This window comes from Balaenoptera borealis, assembly GCF_965194805.1.
Source record: "Balaenoptera borealis genome assembly, chromosome: 5".
Classification (NCBI taxonomy): domain Eukaryota; kingdom Metazoa; phylum Chordata; class Mammalia; order Artiodactyla; family Balaenopteridae; genus Balaenoptera; species Balaenoptera borealis.
The window spans coordinates 2,312,008-2,332,159 of NC_138862.1; the positions used below are offsets into that span (position 1 = coordinate 2,312,008).

At 52.6% G+C, this 20,152-nt stretch overlaps 1 protein-coding gene across 5 annotated transcripts in view; it reads right to left on the reverse strand.

Moving 5' to 3' along the window:
* The window catches only part of AGPAT3 (1-acylglycerol-3-phosphate O-acyltransferase 3), a 98,287-nt gene that overhangs the window by 28,444 nt on the left and 49,691 nt on the right, over positions 1–20,152 (reverse strand). For all 5 annotated transcript variants that reach the window (XM_082393514.1, XM_082393510.1, XM_082393511.1 and 2 more), the window contains one exon: positions 3,790–4,016. In XM_082393514.1, coding sequence (XP_082249640.1) covers positions 3,790–3,967 — 178 coding nt within the window. In that variant the 5' untranslated portion in view covers positions 3,968–4,016. The remainder of the gene's footprint in view (positions 1–3,789; positions 4,017–20,152) is intronic.

The following is a 20,152-nucleotide window of genomic DNA, read 5'->3' on the forward strand; positions in this document are numbered from 1 at the left end:
GAGCGGTGTTGTACGCACACTCTATGCGTTAATTTAATCCTGACGGTCCAGCTGAGAGGTACCGTCTCTGTTTCACAGACGAGAAGGGTTAGAACCTTGGCTGAGGTCAGCAGGGACCCAGGGCCCCAGCCAGGCTGTCTGGTTCCACACCTGTGCCCTTAACACAGCGCGAAGACTCCTCGGGCCTGAGGACGACAGAGTCACCCTGGGCTCGGGGGGACAGCAAAAGACACCTGGCATCACAGATTGAACACAGGGATGCTCGCAGAGTTGAAAATAAAGCAGTGGTTCAGGGTCGTCTACACCAGGGGTCCCCAACCCCCGGGCCGCAAACCGGTACCGGTCCTCGGCCTGTTAGGAACCAGGCCACCCAGCAGGAGGTGAGTGGCTGGCCCGCTAGCGAACCCCATCGCTTGCATTACCGCCCTCCGTCCGCAGAAAAGCTGTCGTCCACGAAACCGGCCTCTGGTGCCAAAAAGGTTGGGGACCGCTGGTCTACACATTCGTGTGACTCTCGCTCACCCCACATGCCCATGGAATCGGGGAAAGATTTCACCAGCTCAAATCCGGGAAGGACTCCTGCTCGTGTATTTAAGACATAAACAAGTGGAGAAGCTCCCCAAATTCACCGGGTCCTGGGGGAAACTCTCACAGCATGTGGGTTCAGTGGGCACCTGTGTTCCTTCCAAATATTGGGGGATTTTACATAAATCTCAAGGTTTCTTATTTTTATGCTTTTTTATACTTTCTTCTTAAAAAATGAATTTCTTTGCTTTTTTAATCCATCTTTTTCAAATAGTTTAGAAGTTATGTTTGATTTCTGTTTTCTACCCTATACTTAGTTAACAAAGCCTTAAGGAAAGATCTCTGATGTCTTCCTGACAAATACAAGAATGATGGAGTCCTAACTTTGGTCCCCACTCCTGATTGACAGACTGCCTGCCGCTGGTCCTGTCTGCTCTCAGCCACGCGGGTTGGGCATCGTTATTATTTTATATGACTGTTTAGATTTACCTACTTACCAATTTCTCAGTCTACCAGTCTTTATGGTAACTCAGACCCTACTTTTTTGATGGCTTTTGTTCTTACTAAAGAATATTCTTTAAAAAAATTTCAGGTGACGATATGCTCACTTTTTGTTCCCCTCAGGCTGTTTTATCTCATTCTCATTCCTGAAAGGTCACTTTGCTGGATGTAGAGTTCTAGGCCGAGGCTGGAGACAGCCCACTGCCTCTGGCTCTGATTACATACGTTCTCCCGAGTCAGCTGGGAGTCTGTCAATCTTTGTAGGTGTTCTAGCTTTCTTTTCTGGGCGTTTTTAAGATCTTCTTTTTTTGTCTCTGGTGGTTTGTGATTTCTCTGTGATGGGTCTAAGTGTGAATTTCTGTTTACATACCCTGCTTCGTATACATTTGCTTCCTAGAGCTACAGAATCTTGTCTTTCATCCTTTCGGGAAAATTCTCAGCCATCATTTCCTCCAATGGTGCTTCTGCTTATTCTTTCCTCGGGGACAGGAGTCCAAGATCTGTTTCATAGACTTTCACTCTCCCCTTACATCTTTTAACTCCTATTTTATATTTTTCATCTTGTCATTCTACTGCAATTGGGATGATTTCTTCATAGTAATGTCCAGTTCACTCATTCTCTCATTAGCTGTATCTAATCTGATGTAACGTTCATTCACTAAGCTTTTACTTTTAAAAAATATTATAATTACAATTTTTATTCATAGAAGTTCTACTTGGTTTTTTTTTCCAATCTGGTGACTTTGGGTAGTCTTTTGTCTAAATCTGTTGTTGCATGTTTGTTGTTCTTTGACTCTGAGCTCATATATGATTTGTCTCTATCTGTGTGATTCTTCAGGCCTGAATCAGAGACACTCCCGAGAGCACATTTCCGTTTGCCTCTGCTGACCTCATGGGCACTGCTAACCTGCTCACTTCAGCGAATCCTCAGGATCCTGGTTTAGACTCAGCCCCTCTCCTGCAGCTGCCAAGGCGAGGGCCCCTGGCAAGCAGTGCTGGCACCCCATCTTAGTGCCCTCCTCTGTGAAGGGGCGGGGGCGAGGCTGAGGGATTGCCTTTACTTACTATGAACACAGCAATGCATTAAAAAGCTGGCTTTATCCAGAATTTGGCTGTTTTGTAGTGTTTTAACTTCAGAATACTGCCGGAGGTGGAGTCTATGATTTTCATCTAGTTGGCATTTGCCCTTTAGGTATGTGCTCATCTCCCACGGTGAAACTCGTAAATAACTCACCTGTATGTCCTGTATGATAGGATTTCTAATTCTCCTTCTCACACACACACAAAGGTGGCCTTTTATTTAGGAAAAAACCACCTGGGAACTGAAACTATGGCAGTTTATGCTATTTATTGCAGTTTAAACTATTTATGGCTGGAAGCACGGGCGGGGCTGCCGCCCCTTGTGTGGGGCACATACACCTGGGCGTGGACACTCCCACGGCCTGCTTAGCTGCCCTCCTCCTGCTCCCGCACTGGGAGGGGTCACAGGGACAGGCACGCAGACTCACCACTTCCCACAGGAAGTACCATGTCTGTTATTTTCTCTTCGTTGTAAAAGAAACGTGTTCTTATGCTAAGAAGTGTAAACAGCACACAGTATGAAATAAACATGAGAGTCCCCGCCTTCCTTCACTCCCGGGGTAGTTACGTTTTCTGTTCACCCTTCAGCTTTCTCTAAGCAGGGGTGGCCACACACAAGTGCAGACACGTCACACACGTGTCTTTTAAAAGTAAATAAAGGCAAAGCACCCTCTGTGCTTTGTTTTATAGCTTCCGTTTTCACTTAAAAATGTACCTTGAACTTGGTTCTCTATCAGGAAAGAGAGGTTCTCCCTGTTGTTCTTAGTGGCCGTGTGGGACACACCACAGTAAGCTTCCATTAATGGGCATTTAGGCTGCTCATTTTTATATTAGTCTTGTGCTAACATAAAAGTGGTAACATGAGAATATCTGCACACAGATGTACTGTTGCAGATATCTTTCTAGGTTACATTCTTATTTGGTGGAATATTTAGGTCAAAAAATGGAACCGTTTAAGTTGTGCATTGCTACCAGCAAACTGCCGTCCAAAGATGAGCCCCGTGACCCCAACCCGCAGGGCGAGCGGCACCCCCCCCGCCCCCCGTCAGCAGCTTCTAAGTCTCTGTCCAGCTGATGGGTGAAGACTGATTCTATTCGTACAAATGCACACACATCACAAGGGCGTATCGGTAACACCTGTACATGCCTAAACACATACATTTAATTAAGAGACGGGTGAGAGTCCTTGCCTTTCGCATAGAGATACCGCAACATTTACACGTGATGACAGGCCCCCCGAGGGTAGCTTCACTGTACTCTGGTGCTAGGGTGACTGGGGGTCTGGTGACCCAAGACTGGCCACGTACCGGCGGCAGCTGTTAGGGCCTGGTCATGGTGAACAGACTTTATCATTGCTCGTTTTCAAATATCCAGAGTACCGTGTGAGATCATGTGGAACTGCCACCTCTGTGGGTCCAGAGGCTCAGGGGTTGGGACGTCACGTGGTTCAGCCCAGTGAAGAGCTTGGGCCAAACCCTGCCCCCCCTACATCTACTGGCCAGGAGCAGCCCCCAGTTCCTGCCGGGGAGCGAGAGCCAGCCCATTGCGTCTTATCTCACCACCACAGGCGTTCACCCCCAGGGGCCCTGCACTGGTTCGTCTGGGATCATCCAGCAGAAAGGTCGCTGTCCGGACTGTCTGTGGCCCCCCGATCCCCGCCGTGCACACGCGGGGGGTACTCACGGCTCCAGAGCGAGTATGCGAGGCGGCAGTTCAGCCGGCGGTACAGCCGCTTGTTCACGGGCCAGAGGACTAGTGTGCAGAGCTGGACGGAGTTGATGATCAGCCCGCTCACCACGAAGACGAAGCCGATGAGGAGGTGCACGACGAACTGGGTCTTCAGGAAGGCAAGCAGGCCCATGGCCACAGCTCAGTAGCGAGTGCAGGGCCCTTCGCTGAGAACGGCCGTCCTGCAAAGACGGGGCCGGCGGTCAGGTGGGGCGCCAGGGACCCCAGGGGTGAGGGGCTGCGGGCGGAGGAGGGGTCTACGGTGCTCACGCCAGAGCCCAGATCTGCAGCTACCCCCCACGGCGTCCTCAGGCCCTTGCCTCCCGAGAGCAACGTACGTACGGGGCGGACGGGGGAGCTGACACATCGTGCACGCAGGCGTCACCCACAACATGCACACACACCACACACACACATTACATACACACCACACAACATATACACACATGCATAAAAGAAAGGAAGAAAGAAAAGACTAGAAGAAATGCACACAAATATTAATAGTGAGTATCTCTAGGTAAAGGCATGATGGGTAATTTTTCTTTTCTTTTTTTAGCATCTTACTTAAAAGATCAAAACTGCACACTCAATCTCTATAAAAACATTTCAACTACTGTCTTTTAACTCCCAAGCTGCTGTACCCTTTTTTAGTTGAAAGGCTTTTGTTTTGGTCTCTAACGCAGAAGCGGTGACCCCCCCGGGACTCAGCCAGCGTCTCCCGCTTCCCTTCAACACTGGTTTCCTGGTTTCAGAGATGAAGCCGGAGGCTCGCATTTCATGGCTGTACTTGTTCCGCGAGCTGCCCTGATCTCGTGTGGACAGAAGCAAGCACACGGCTGTGGCGGAGCCCCGGCACCCTCACAGCCGGCCACGCCACAGCCTGGTGGCCGCCTGCCCCGACCGCGGCTGGGTCCTCCAGAGACGCGCCCCGCGCTCTCTGCGATGCGGGGGGAGTGGGCTCCAGAGGCCTCCAGGGTGGCCACGCTGGGCGCGCCGGGGCACAAGGGCCTGGCTGCTGTGCCAGACATGAGGCCACGTGACTCCAGAGGACGCCCTCCGTCCGCCCTTGGCCCCGAGTGGCTGCGTGAGGGGCGGGTGGGGGGGCGGATAAGCCGGCAGCCACGTGGGGAGGATGCTCGGGAGGACAGGGAAGGAGCCGAGGCCTGGCGCCGGGTGTGGGAGCCCCCAGGCCCGGGCAGGCCTTCTGATGCCCGCAGCCCCCGAGAGGCCCCAGCCCCCGGCCTTCGTGGCCAAAGCTCTGACCCCGAGAGGCCCCAAGAGGACGCACGTGCGGCGCTGCACACACTTCCTGCCACCGCCTCCTAAACTCGCACGAACCCCGGGGGACGCCATCACTGCCCCTATGTGACGGGCGAGCAAAGGAAGCGCAGAGGCTTCGTGACTTGTTCAGGGCCACGCAGCGCAAAGCAGGAGGGCCGGACTCCAGCCCCAGCAGGGAGACCCGCGTCCGGGCCCCCGTGGGCGGGGACCCCTCTGTAACGCACAGGCTCCCACATCAGCCAGGCCAGGCCTGAGGCCAGCTGCCTTCTGGGACCAGAGGTAATGGCTTTGACCAGACCTGACGCTGCCGCCCGGCATCTGGGCCCGCACCTGCCACCCGGCAGGCTCCCTGCACCCCCGGCCCCAGGAGATCAGGCTGTTCCCCACCCTGCCATCCTGGGTCAGGCACAATACCGGTGTGGGCCACAATAACCAGGGTCCCCGAAAGCCGGCTCAAAGACCGGCCCATCAGCTGTGATGCTGTTAAAAGCAGGTTCCCCAGGTCCGTGCCAGACCTGCTGGAGAATCAGCTTCACAGAGATATCACTCACACATGCGCAGTGTGAGGGCACCTGTCAGACTGCTGCCCGATCAAGACAGAGCAGCTCCATCACCCCCCCAGTCCACGCCCCCCCAGCCCCTGGCAGCCCCTCTGGGCTTTCTGACGCTGGATCAATCTTCCTTTGCTAGAGGTTCACATACCGAGGACCGCACGGGATCTGCCCATGGGCCCTGCCGGGCTGCAGTCCAGCCTCTGACGGCAGGGCGGTCTCCAGTCTGTCCGCTCACCTGTTCACCTGCCGACGGCAGCAGGTGTGCAGCCTCTGGCCCCGCACTTTCCCCAGCGAGCCTCTGTGCGGACACAGGCCTTCACTCGGGAATCTGTTTAACAAGCGCCAGTCCCTGGTCCATCTCCTGAATCTCTGGTCGAGGAAGTCCATCCCCAGAGGCCCCAGAGAGCTGCACCCCCATCTGGAATGGCCCCCCAGCCCCGCCTGGAGGGGAGCCTGGCCGGGGCTCCTGGCTGCAGTAGGCTGTCCTCCCTGGTTGTCAGTCTGTCCCCAGTGCCCAGATGTGGGTCTGGTGTCCTCGCTCCCTGTGGGCCAGACCCCGTCCTAAGGCACGTCAGCAGCTGCAGTCCAGGCCCCTCCCACCCGCCCCCACCACAAGAGCACCAGTGCCCACCATCTGCTTGGACATGGCTGTCTCTCGGCCTACCGCCTCTGACGCAGCTGGGCCTGACAGTCTTGGTAACACGTCAGTCACACGTGCTAACTTGGAGGACCTTCAATGACGGTGGGGGGACTGACCAGCCCCCCCCGCCCCCGCAGAAGACACCCTGCTCCCCACTCAGCCCACACCCTCCCCGGCTCTCCCCCAAGGCCTGCAGACTGTCAAGCAGGAAAGCATCGACTCGGCAGCCCCCAAGAGCACTGGCTTGTGTGTAGCCCTTGAAAACATTAAAAAAAAAAAAAATATATATATATATATATATCTCATCAGACAATTCTAAGTTGACTTCTACATTTTTAAACCCAAGTGTAAATATGCAAGGGGCATAGATTCTGTCATACTGTGAACTTTTACTTTTAAACATACAGATCTTCCTTAACTTACAGTGGGGTTACATCCCAATAAAACCATCGTAAGTTGAAAATATCTTGTTAAGTTGAAATACATTTAATACACCTAACTTCCCAAACATCAAACCTGAGCCTTGCCCACCTTAAACGTGCTCGGAACACTCACAGTATCCTACAGTTGGGCAAAATCATCTGACACAAAGCCTATTTTATAGTAAAGTGAACATCTCCTGTAACTGATGGAATACTGTGCTGAAAGTGAAAAACAGAATGGCTCTCTGGGTCCAGCATGGTCGTCAGTGTACCGGTCGTTCAGCCTCGTGATGGCGGGGCTGGCGGGGCTGGCGGGGCTGGCGAGGCTGGCGGGGCTGGCGGGGCTGGCGGGGCTGGCGGGGCTGGCGAGGCTGGCGGGGCTGGCGGGGCTGGCGAGGCTGGCGGGGCTGGCGGGGCTGGCGGGGCTGCGGCCACCACTGCTCAGCATGAGCGGGAGGAGCCCACCGCGTGTTGCCAGCCTGGGAGAAGGTTAAAATTCACAGTTCGAAGGATGGTTTTCACTGAATGTGTCTCGTAAAGTCAAAATACCATAATCTGAATCATCATAAGTCAGGGACTTTATACTTTTAAATGTAGAAAATGGGCTCTAAATGCCACAGTGATGTGATAGCCACGTCACCATCCATTTTCAAAATACATGAAAACAAGCTTTTCTTTAAAAGTCAGGAAATTCATTCCCTTTTCTCTTTGAATTTGTATTTCCATTGTACGTCCTCTACAGGATCTCACTGTAATACAATTTATTATGACTGAGGGTCTTTTACCAATCATCTTAACCTAACATTACGTAACAAAAATATGTATGAATATTTAAATTTAATTTTTACATTTCTTGTGCATAGGCTAAATTTAAGTTTAAAAACTTCTTCTGGAATATATGATGAAAATCCACTCCTAAGCAGTTCAGCCTATGTCACCTTAGAATCTGGGCATTTGGTTGACCACAACGCCATGATCACATCTGAGAAATTTAACACTGACGTGAGCATATTACCGAATATCCCATCTGTGGTCCCCAAAATGGCCTGTGTCACTTCATTCCGTCCAGGCCCCGGTCGAGGGCCAGTGTGGCGTTCGATCGCACGCCCCTGTTCTCCTCTGACCTAACACACTCACGCTCCCACCCCCACTGGAAGAGCCTGGGACAGCTGTCCTGTAGATAGCCCACAGTCTGGCTCTGCTTCCTTGAGACTAATTCATGCTCAGGGTGATGCTGGAGGCGTCCCACCAGGGGCACTGCCCCTTGTCCCCTTCCTGCCACAGCGTGGTGAAGGCAGCGCCCCTAGGTGTCTGAAGGCAAAAGTTCAGCCTGCTGGGCTCACCCCCCAATCTGATGGGAGACGTTTGAGTTGATATCCACCCCCAATCGCCTCTGACCCCAGTTTCCATCAAGGCCTCCTCCCGCCTAACTCTCACATCCTGAGCGCTAAGTGGGCAGAGCTTGTCCTGGTCTGTAACCACTCCCCTGTAATGGGTGCTGTAGGGACCACCCCTGCCCGTGTGATGCACTTAACCTCACGACACAAATGAGATGCTTCAAAACTGCAGCAACACGCAGCTCTTCCACTGACGTTGGTGTAAGCTTTTAGAAGACACGTGATACGTCCTAGAATAAAAGAATGCACCTAAGGTAGAAATTATGAGGCATAATTGGTATCCATCCATCCCCCGACACCCCCAAGATAACCGCTATTATTCCACAAAGTTTTGTTTTAAAATATAAGACATCGGCCCCTTTTCATTAATACTCAGATGCTGTTCCTGAGCTGGCAAGGAAACCTGAGCCCAAGTCCCGTCATTAGGTAAGAGTTTAGGTCATTCCAGAAGCCTGGCACCTGCACAGCCCGGTCCTAAGGGTATTGGGGCCCCGTACAAGCTGCTGGGACCCCCACCTTCTCGGGGCAGGGGGCGAGGTGCACTCACCCTCCCCAAAGGGGAGACAGAGGGTGGCGCTGCCACCTGGGGACAAGGGGCACAGAACAGAGGCTGGCCGGGGGAGGCGGAGGGGCCAGGCACTCGGCAGAGCCGCGCTGCCCACAGTTCCAAGGCAGGCGAGTAAGGCTCCCGGAGCTGCAACACGACACGCGTCCCCTGAGAGCCACCGACCGCGGCCTCTCGGGAGCTGCCAGAGCCCCGGTGGGGCAGGAAGGGCCGGGAGCCAGACCAGACCCTCCCCCCAGCTCCAGCACTGCCCGCTCCCCCGCCGCAGAAGCAGGACCCTCGTGGATCTGACACTGTCCCCCCAGGGCTTTGGCTGCTAGCTCCGAGCTAGTTCCCGTGGCCACGCTGCTCAGGGCTCAGGGTGGTGAAGGGGAGACCTGGGAGCCCGGAGCGCCTGGACCAGCTCCCCACTACCCCGCCAAGGGCCCGGCCCGCTGCTGGGCTCTGCCGCCGCCACTGCCAGCCCCGACCTTGGCACCTCTTGTTACGAGTGAACTGTGTCCCCTCACAAGGGTATGTTGGGGTCCTAACGGCAGCACCCCAGCGTGTGGCTGTGTTCGGAAATATGGTCTCAACAAAGGAAATCAAGTTAAACGGGGGCACTAGGGTGGGCCCTAATCCAATCTGACCGGCAGCCTTATAAGAAGAGATTAGGACACAGACGTGCAGAGGGATGACCGCGTGAGGACACAGGGTGGAGGCGGTCTCTACACGCAGCTTCTTCCTTCACAGCCTCCGACACCCTGGCCTCGGCCTTCCAGCCTCCAGGACAGGGAGAATCGATGTCTGCTGTTTAAGCCCGCAGCCTGCGGTGTGTGTCAGGGCCCCCGAGCAGAGGAACACAGCTCTTAGAAGTATGCAGGCCTTGTTCCCAGCTCCCGTAATTCTGGGCGTGCACCGGCCCCTTCCCACGTCCTGCTGCCCAGGAGGCCCGGGGTCTGCCGGGGACCCTGGCCCAGCCTCACCCTGCTCACGTCCCCTGCACCTGCCTCAGGGCCCACCCCCAGATGCCCATAGGACCGGCACTGGTCCCTTTGTCCCTCTTCCTCAAGAACTAGCCCGTCAGATGGCACGGTCTTCAGATCTCCTTACCAGGCACACCCCCATCTTTGCCCAAACCCTCATCTTTCCAAGAACGCCTTTCCACAGAAACCAAAGTTGTAGTCGAGGGCCCATCAGAGTGCTTCCTTGCTCCATGCAGGGAAGGTGAATGGCTCTCTCTGCACGAGGAAGACCGTTATTCCATTTACACACAGGGCCCACGTCAGTCCCTCCAGCCCCTGCCAACGCGGTCTAATCTTACAGCTGGGGGAGCAGCACCTGATCGGAAACTGCACCCCCAGCCTGAAACAGCCAGCGCTCTGGCTCTCCACTGGGGCAGGACCTGGCCAGCTCTGGGGGACGCCACCTCAGCTGACCTGCTGCCCTGTTCCTGAGATCCAGGGAGAAGGCATCGCCGCTGATAACCACTCTGGGCCAACCACCTCTCGGAGCTGAGGTCAAAGCCTGGCAGCCTCTGTCGGGGCAGTCTCTCCTGAGCAGATCTGACCCTGAGCACAGTGGCTGGTGAAGGGAGAAGACATTAAACATGCCAAAAGTGCCTCGTTTTTGATGTTCTAGATAGGAAGTCCGGATTATAGGATTAAAAGAACGGTTTAGTTATATGTGATCCAAATTCAAAGTCCATAATGAAGGAGAACCAAGGCTGTTACCTTCCCTTCTTCCTTCCTTTGTCCCATCCACCCACCCACCCACCCATCCATCCATCCATCCACCCACCCATCCCATCCATCCATCCACCCACCCATCCACCCATCCCATCCATCCATCCACCCATCCCATCCATCCATCCACCCATCCCATCCATCCATCCACCTATCCATCCATCCATCCATCCATCCATCCACCTACCCATCCACCCACCCACCCACACATCCATCCACCCATCTACCCATCCATCCACCCATCCATCCACCTATCCATCCTTCCACCCACCCATCTACCCACCCATCCATCCATCCATCCATCCATCCATCCATCCATCCGTCCATCCATCCATCCATCCATCCTTCCATCCATCCATACATCCACCCATCCATCCATCCACCTACCCATCCACCCACCCACCCACACATCCATCCACCCATCTACCCATCCATCCACCCACCCATCCCATCCATCCATCCACCCACCCATCCACCCATCCCATCCATCCATCCACCCATCCATCCTTCCACCCACCCATCTACCCACCCATCCATCCATCCATCCATCCAACCATCCACCTATCCATCCACCCACCCATCCACCCATCCCATCCATCCATCCATCCAACCATCCACCTATCCATCCACCCACCCATCCACCCATCCCATCCATCCATCCACCCATCCATCCATCCACCTACCCATCCACCCACCCACCCACACATCCACCCACCCATCTACCCATCCATCCACCCATCCATCCACCTATCCCTCCATCCACCCACCCATCCATCTGTCCCATATTTGAGTGCCTACATGTGCAGTAAACAGAGCAGACGTGGTCTGCTATGAGGCAGCAGAACAGAAAGGCCACGCTGGCTGGCTGCATGGGGGGCAAACTGGGGGCAAGCCCTAGGTTTTCGTTTCGCGTGTGAACAGTTCTGTTGTTTCCGAGTCAGGAAATACCGGAGAAAAAGTCTATGAACAAGACTGACTACTGGAAACAAAGGACAGTAGAGAGATAACATTATCTCTAATATTTTTAAAGTATCTTAAGATAATTTAGGTGGCAACGTCTACTGTTCAGAACATAACCAAGAATGGGAATAAACCTCCATCGCTTTCTGAGCAGCCAGTCTGGGTATCAGGGACGCAGACACGTCACTCACAGGGACTCCTTAGCTCCTAGATGGGCTCCTCCCCACTCTTGCTGTCAACACAGCTGGGACGTGTGGGACTGCGTGTTCTCCTGGCCCACAGCCAAGAAGAAGTGCCAGACGAGAAAAGAGGGGGCGGCGGGCGCTGGAGGCAGGCATCCTGCTGATGGCAGCACGAGGGCAGAGGCAAGCCCGCGACCGGAGACAGCACCACCTGGAGGGCATCCGGGGCTGGGGCAGCTCGCAGACCCAGCGGCCCCATGATGACATCACGAATGAGAACATAATGCAGCAATTGTTGTCCACCCTGACCTCGCCCCCGCGCAAGGGGGGCTGCGTCACTCACCGCGGCACTGATGGCGGCCGAGGGGCAGAGAAGGATTTTCATGAGTCTAACGAAAATTTTAGATTAGACCAACACAATCCTGTTTTTGAGGTTTAAAGGGGTTGGCTTCAGTTCTTGGGTAAATTCACTTACAGGGACCACTTTGTCTTTCAATAAGGCTGAAAAATATGACATTTCTTTGCTAATAATCATGTGTTGCTGGTCCAACCTCATGAGCCTAAAAATTGAATAGGAGGAGTAAAATCATCCCTGCTTGCAGCTGGTGGGTTGGTGCTGTATAGACCCAAGAGAGTCCGCTGTAACCAAAGTGCCACTACAAACAGTAAAGGCTTACAGTAATGTTGAACGGGATGAAATTAATACAATGGCAGAAGTCAACATTCTAATAATGTTCAATAACTAGTTCTACCTGAAGTAATTAGGAGGCACTAAGACAACAGAGAAGTTTATTTCTTTCTGACTTAACAGATCCAGGTCGCTGGCCCCAGATGGCTATTTGGGACAACGGAGCAACCTAGGAAGCCATGCACTGAAGGTGCAGCCTGGCAGCTCTGCCCCCCCGGGGCCATCTGGGGCCCAGGCTGCCAGGAGCCCTGCCATCTTCAATGCATGTCTTCCTGGGTTGCTCCACTGTTCCTCTCTAGCAGGTAGAAAGGGGTAAAATTGGAAGTCCGGGACTAGGGACTTCCTCTAAAGCAAGAGGGGTGCAAACTCACGATCCAAGCCCTTGGTGACCAGAACGATGAGGACACAGAGCCCTGCTGTATGTCCAGGCCACCAGAGAGTGTGGCCCAGTGGGCACACCTCCACGTGAACACACACAAACAGAAGACACAGTGGAGAAGGCCCTGTGTACATGTGCAGTAAAAAAGACAAAATACCTAATCACAAACTTCAGAAGAAATAAACAGGTTTATATGGGTAAACCTTAGAATATCCAGAAAGAGACAAAAGCAGAACTAAACAAATGGGAAAACGCTGTGCAGCCGGGCAACACTGCCCCCCTGTGCTCGCGCCCCGGTAAAGCGGCACCGCTCTCCCCATCAACATGTGGGGTCGGCTTCCCGGCCCCCGAACGCAGGCTGGCTACAGGGCTCACCCCCAAACAGACTGGGGTGGGCCTTACGTCATACGACTGACTCCCGAGCCTGGGCCTTCAGAGCCCTTGCAGCTCCCCGTGTACCCTCCGGGCACCAGAGGAGGAAGCTCGGGCCAGCCAGCTGGAAGGTGGGCCCACATGGAGCAGAAATGGACCCACGGCCCCAGGCAGGCTGCCGGCTGACCGCAGCCTTGCAAATGACCCCAGGTGAGACGAGCAGAAAGCCGCCCTGCTGAGCCCAGCCCAAAGTGCTGACCCGCAGCTGTGAGCTAAGAAAACAGTGGTTGTTTTCAATCACAACCTTTTGAGGTGGTTTTTTAGATAGCAATACATAAATAACACACAAGCCATTCTTCCTAAGTTAATTTATAAATGTAATTGAGCCCTAATTAAAATACCAACAGGTCCCCCATCCCTCAGCCCTGGAGCTAGAAATGCTGATTCTGCATTCCACATGGAGAAACAAACAGCAAAGAAAACCAAGACAACCATGAGAAAGAACCAGGGAACAGCCTGCAAGATACTATCACGTACAACGAAGCCTCTGCTATTAAGAGCATGGACCTGGCCTCCTGGAGTCCCTGGGCACCTAGAGCAGGTAAGCCTGCAGCCGCCGGTGGGAGCCATGGAAGCCGTGTGGCCTGAGTGTTGCTGCAGGCTGAGCAGACGACACAGGACACGTCTCACGTGACTGGCTTTCCTTCGCACTTGCCTTTAGGCAGACTTGTATTTCTACTGTGTGTACAATAAATAGGATACAGTTGGGACTTCCCTAGCCAAAAAAAAGCAAAACAAAACAAAACATAAAACAGAAGCAATATTGTAACAAACTCAATAAATACTTAAAAAATGGTCCACATTAAAAAGAAATCTTTAAAAAAAAAATAGGATACAATTAACTTAAAACCATCACTGGGCTCATGAAACTCTTTTGGCATTCCGTATCTCTCAACCAAGGGGTAAGGAAGGTATCATGAAAGGATGTACCAAACGGCCCCTCCAGGCCTCCGTGACAACCGCCCCTCATGAGACAGCTCGGCCATGGCGGCAGCGCTCATCCTTGGGCCCTGGGAGGGGACCCCCAGCCCCAGATCTAAGCCATAAAGGTAACCCTGTCCCCAGTAGGAGCGGCTGCTCCTGAGATGGCCCAGTTCCAGGCAGTGGGGCCTGCAGGGGCTCCCAGGAAGGCGTCTGCTTTCCTAGACCAGAGACAGGCCCCCCCACCGTGCTGCCCCTCTGCTCTTGGCCCTCCTTGAGGGAGTGAGGGGCGTCGACGGCAGCCGCGGCAGGAGCACGAAGGGACAAGCAAGGGGAGAAAGGACCCACGCTGTGGGCGGCGGCATTGGCGAGCAGCCGGCAGCTGCCACGGCAAGAGGCAGAGGGGACACGAGTCTCAGGTATTTCAACCACCACTTCTGCTACCTGCGGCCCAGACCCCCGCCCGCGCACCCTCACCGTTTCTGGCACCGTTACGCACACAGGTCTCGCACGTAACACACGATGCTCCGGCAACGTTGGCTAAAGGGATGCCTCGTGTTTACTGCGTTCACACGTGCGACACCCAGCAGCATGACTCCTGAAGCTCGTATCATTCACGTGTCATTACGAGCTGCCTCAATGACAAGTTTCCTGAAAGAACAACGTTACGGGAGAGCCAATGTAGCACATTACCTGACAGTCTCATCTGAGACTCTGAAAACCCTGTCAAACTCCGGACGGGCCAGTGCCGTTGGCTGCAGAGGGGCTGTGCAGGCTGGCAGGGGAGGGCTCTGGACTCAGGACAAAGGAAACCGCCCATATTTCCGGGTCCCATCGGAGACACCTGGGGCATTGCTGCACCTAGCAAAGGCCGGACAGATCACTGGCTGCCCAGGCTGAAGGGCAGGGGCCTTGCGCAGCCAGCATCTGTCCTGACCGCGAGCTGCTGGAGGAGCCTGATGGATCAAAGGGTCCCCAGGCCCCCAGGCCCCCTCCAAAGGAGGCTGAAGATCTCCGCCAGGCTAGGAGAAGGGCCTGGGAACTACAGACTGAGGACAAGGGTGGGGAAGTGCTGTCACGTCCCCAGGGGGCTTTCCACTGTGGAAACGGTGCCCCAGGCAAGAAGGGAGGGGCAGCTGGGCGAGGAGGGGTCTGGGGCAGAAGCCCAGGGACAGACGGCCACGGGCCACGGTGAGAAGGCATGAGAGGGACCTCTGGGCCCCACCCACCCCACCTACCCCAACTCTCAAAGCTCCAGAATCTTCCGTCTGCCTGAGGTTGCTCTGAGGGTTTGACCGGCCAAGCAGTGGTGATGTTTGCGGTGCAGGGTGGGAGGAACGTGGAGAGCTCCCAGGCCCGATGCCTGCACAGTGGGCCTGTGACAAGCCTCTAGGCCTGAGGACACAGCAGGCACCCCTCACACCAAGGTGGCTGCCTGGCCTGTAGGCACATGCACACACATGCACACACACGTGCTCACACGTGTGCACGTGCACGCATAAAACAGGCACAGCTAAGTTGCCTTGGATGTAACTTTGTGACAATGATCTGCCCTTTATAATAAAGACGTTTTACTCTTAGAGAAACAGATGAGAGTTTGCTTTATAATTATTCAGTAAATTGGCTGTTAATGCACTTTTCTACATGTACAATATATTTCACAATTTAAGAAGTTACATCGAGTCCTGGTGTTCCCTTAGGAATGCAGAGAGCTTGTCACTCCCAGCCTGCAACAAGATAAAGCCAGACAAACAGCAAGTTCATGGCTTTTCTTGACCCCATCAGAGATGTGAGGTCACAGGACAAGCAATTAACAGAAAATGTGGAGTGAGGTGGGCGCCTGCAGGGGGCGGGACTGAGCCCCCGGTTCCCGGGGACAGACCCAGGAGGAGCTGGTCACAGGAGGCCACGCAGCTGGGGAGGGTGTGAGGTCCCAGAGCTGCCAGTGCGGAGGGAGTGTCCCCTCCCGCAGGCTTTTTCTCCATGACTCCCAACCAGCATGCCTGAGAGAGTCTGGGAGAAGCTTCTCCTACACAAACTCTAGAATCTATAGGTAATTGACAGTGCTTTTTAAGTAAGCAGAACACAAATCTCAAAGGATGAACAAGGCCACTTACAAAGATAAAAAATGTTACATTTGCCATTAAAGAGGCATCATGTTTCACACACTTAAAAAGATAAGATTTTTAGAAAGGTAGGATTGGGACATTGGGATTGACATATATACACTAATATGTATAAAATAGATAACTAATAAGAACCTGCTGTATGAAAAATAAACAAAATACAATTCAAAAATTCAAAAAAAAAAAAACAAAAACAGGTAGGATTCAAAATGGAGTAAACACGACGGGTTTCAAATGTCCACCTCGGCCTCTGTCCAGAGGGAAGAGCCCACTTCGCGGGTCCCAGAGCAGCCGCGACCCAGAGGCGTTCAGAAGAGGTCAGACTCACCCCAAGTCAGAGAACGAGGGTCGCCTGTCACTCAGCCGTCTGCCTCTCATTTGAGCTTCTGGCCAGAGCACAAACTCAGAGCATCTCAGACACGCACGTTGTGAAGTAGAGGATGGTTTCCGAGAACATTAATCAGACGTTAGGTAGAAACGTTAGGTAGAAAGTGAAATGAAGACTGTCACGAAGGCTGCACACCCACTTGCTGCACACGGCCTGACGCGGAGCAGAGGCGTCGCCCCGGGACCCCGGGACCCCGGGACCCTGGGAGGCAAGCCCTGAGCTCCTCCTCCCTTTCCTACCAGTAGCCAGACCGGAAAGTGGAAAACCTCTGTGGTGGGGCTGGACAGCAGCCTTCAAGGCCACAGGGCAGCAGCCCACTCCCGCCCCCAGGGCTGCTCCATCCCCACTTTGCCCCACCTGGAGGCTCCGGTTACAAGTCCCGGGCGGGGCAGGGGGCGCTGGACGCTGGGGAGACCTCTCCTGTGCGTGGGGGGCAGGTGCCGGGAACCGATGGCCGCCCCCTCCCTGCTGCATCCCCACAACGGAGCTTCTCACCCTGAAATCAGTGTTTCCAGTACAAATGGGAAACGCTAGTGGAGTCTGATGAGATTTTATGGGCAGTCCCACTGGCTCCCTCACACCCTTTTGTGAAGGTAAGAGGTGATCTACAGACAGGTAAATCCTAAACTCTTCCTCACTTCGTTTCCTTGAACTTGAATTCACCCCTTTCTCAGGCTTTGTCTTTCTTCTGTTTTCCCCCCAATCCCCAGAAGTTTCACCAAAGCCCTTTGTTCTCAAGTTTACCCCAAGGATGCCTCTTCACAGCAGGCAAGACCGACAGCAGCACCTGAGGACGGCTGGGTCGCGGGCAACGCGGGCGCATCAGGGGGTGGGGTGCGGGAGGAGACCCGAGACCACTGGACGCGACCACTGGACGCGACGCAATCAGAGGCCTGCAGGGCGCCCTAGAAAGAGCACGGCTGTATCTGAGGAACAGGCCTTGCTTTTTGCTCTTTTGGGGGGAACCAACCTCTTTCTGTGATCACTTTCAGATGATCCTGCTCGGGGAGGACAGGTCAGCAGCTGAGCGAGGACGGCTGCCTCTAGGGCAGACCTAGTCCCACAGTGTCCTTCCCTAAAAGTCGGGGCAAGCCTGCAGCAAGCAGGCCGGCTGCCGTTCTGCCCCGACCTCACCCAGCACCCAGCCCTCAATAGAAAGAGCACAGGAACTGATGACGAGTCCTGTAGGTGAAGGCACCAGCCACACACCTCCCACCGATAGCCCCGTTATGTAAGGTAACACATCTACTTCCAAAGATATGAGTTATAACAAAATTTGTTAATATTTAAAAGGCAAAATAGATAAACATTTTCTGAGTTTAATGTTAATACAGCCACGGAAAGAGTTACCAGGGAATCTGGTGACCTTTACAGATTTGTCCAGCTGTGACAGAGAGTTAATACCGAAGCCTGAGCAAGAAGACAGATGATGACCTTTCTAGCTCTTTCTAGCGCTGGACTTTCCTCCTTTATCAATAAATACTTACGAAGCACCTGCTGTGGGCAGCCACTGTTTTTGCATCCCAAGAGATAATGGCGCAGACCACCTAAGTTCAGGACGCGATGCTCTACTTGACAGAAAGACCAAGTATCAAGATAGAATAATGCACTGAGCGGAAGAAAAGAAAATTAAATTCATGAAATGGCAAAGATTCACTAAGGATTAATTTCATCTACTAAATGATACCCCGTTATGGTGGCAATGCTTTTGCAACATTTAAAATGTTAAATTGCTTATGAAGTTTTAACCCCTTCCAGTCAGCATAGAAACTCCAAGTCCTCTACATTTGGCGCTGCTGACGGAAGGTCCCAACACGGCTGGAGCGCTCCCCGCCCCGCCCCCTGCCCCTGCATGAATGGCCACGCACTCTGTCCAGTTCCCTTTGGAAAAAGCACCGGGAACGATCGCCCTCTCTGAGCTGCTCCTTCTTCTCTTCTGCACAGCTCGCTCACTCCCATTCTATGGATTTTTCTAAATTGTAACATACATACCAGTGACGGGTCTATTGACTGAACCAAGAAATAATCATACATTCGTACGACAAACGCTTTATTTTCATATTAAATGTACTGAAATGGTTATCTCACTACCAGCAGCAGCCGCTTCCTAAGTGCTTTCAGGTTGAAACCTTTATTTAGGTCAATAGCAGTGGAACACAGCAGGTTTTTCCTCTAGGATTTGATGCTTGAGCACAATCCAAAATGTGGTCACTTTACAAATTTCACAGAATTTGGACCCTGGGACCAAGAACAGTAAAATTTAATTCCATGATTCTCCTCCTACTTTCCCCTGGACTCTCCTTCCCCACAAAAAATGTGCTGAAATAAGTCACACTATCTGCAAGAACTTGTTAACTCAAGTTCTTTTTTACCTTCTTCTTGCTTTCTTAATCTCGGCCTACACCTTTGTAAACAGCCCCTTTACTAATCATCCCTTCACACATTTGTTTTCTATCAGGACGCTGACTCATACAAAGAAGACAAAAATTATGGCAACCTCATGATAGGCAAGGTTTCAGAAAATTTAACTTCCACTCATCCTTTGTGAAAAGATTATCTGAGGATGCAGTCCAGCAAAACAAGAAGGAATCTAATGAAGAGGAAGACATGGAATTTAAGAAGAAGAAGAAATAGGCAGTTCTGCAATGAAAAGAAATGCCAGGATAACAACTTTATAGATGGCCTGGAAAGAAACTGGTCCAAATTAAAACAGGAAATCTTTCAAGAAGAAAATAGAATTTGTTCAACAAAGACTATAACTAAGGAGCTGGAAGTTTTTGGTATTGAAGAAGGAATATGTTTCTTTTCTCAAAAATAAAAAACAAACCAATTAAGATTTTTCAAGTCATAAAAATGCTATGCAAGGAAATTGTGATCCAAATGTAAATCAAATTAACAGGGGGGTTTAATGAGGTGCTTAAAACTTCCTCCTTCAAGCAGCAAAGACTTAAGGGCTTAGATTTCTAGTTCTTCCTTTGCAGCATCTGCAGCAACCAATTTTTAAAAATTTTATTGTGAATGCTGTTTCTGGACTTTTAATATTTACAATCAACCTACGAAAGCAGCACAGAGAACTTAATTATAATTACACAACAGAATATGAACATCATAAACCCAAATTATTTTACATAATGGGGGTCTAGAGATTTTTGTCTAAGTTGATCCAACAAAAAGTGGAAATTTGAATCCATTAAAGTTTTAAGGGAACAGTAAAATAACTAAAAACAACAGTATGAGTAACAAAACTTAGTGGCAGCATTGGAGAGAAGGTGGGAGGCATGTAAGTTGACTAAATCCCTCATCACTCAATGTGAGGAGTCGACAGGTACTGCTGATGAGGATGGGGGTTTTAAGGTCCATCTTACACACTGATAACCAGAAATCTAGTACAGTGCCTGGGACACGGTGCATACTCAGTAAAAATCTGTCGGGGAATTGGATAAAGTTTAAGTCAAGAGAGAGAGGCACGTGCAAACTCTGTGGAACGAGCCCGAGGACTCATTCTCAGTGTCGACTCTGAAGATGAATTCTGTCAATGTGTCAGTGTCCACCCTCAGTGCCCAGGGTCCCACCCGCCCGCCGCGGTTTTCTCCACCAAAAAGGAGTGTGTTGGCACTGGGGCTTAGGACTGCATTCTTGTCCCGTGTCTGTGGCCTCAG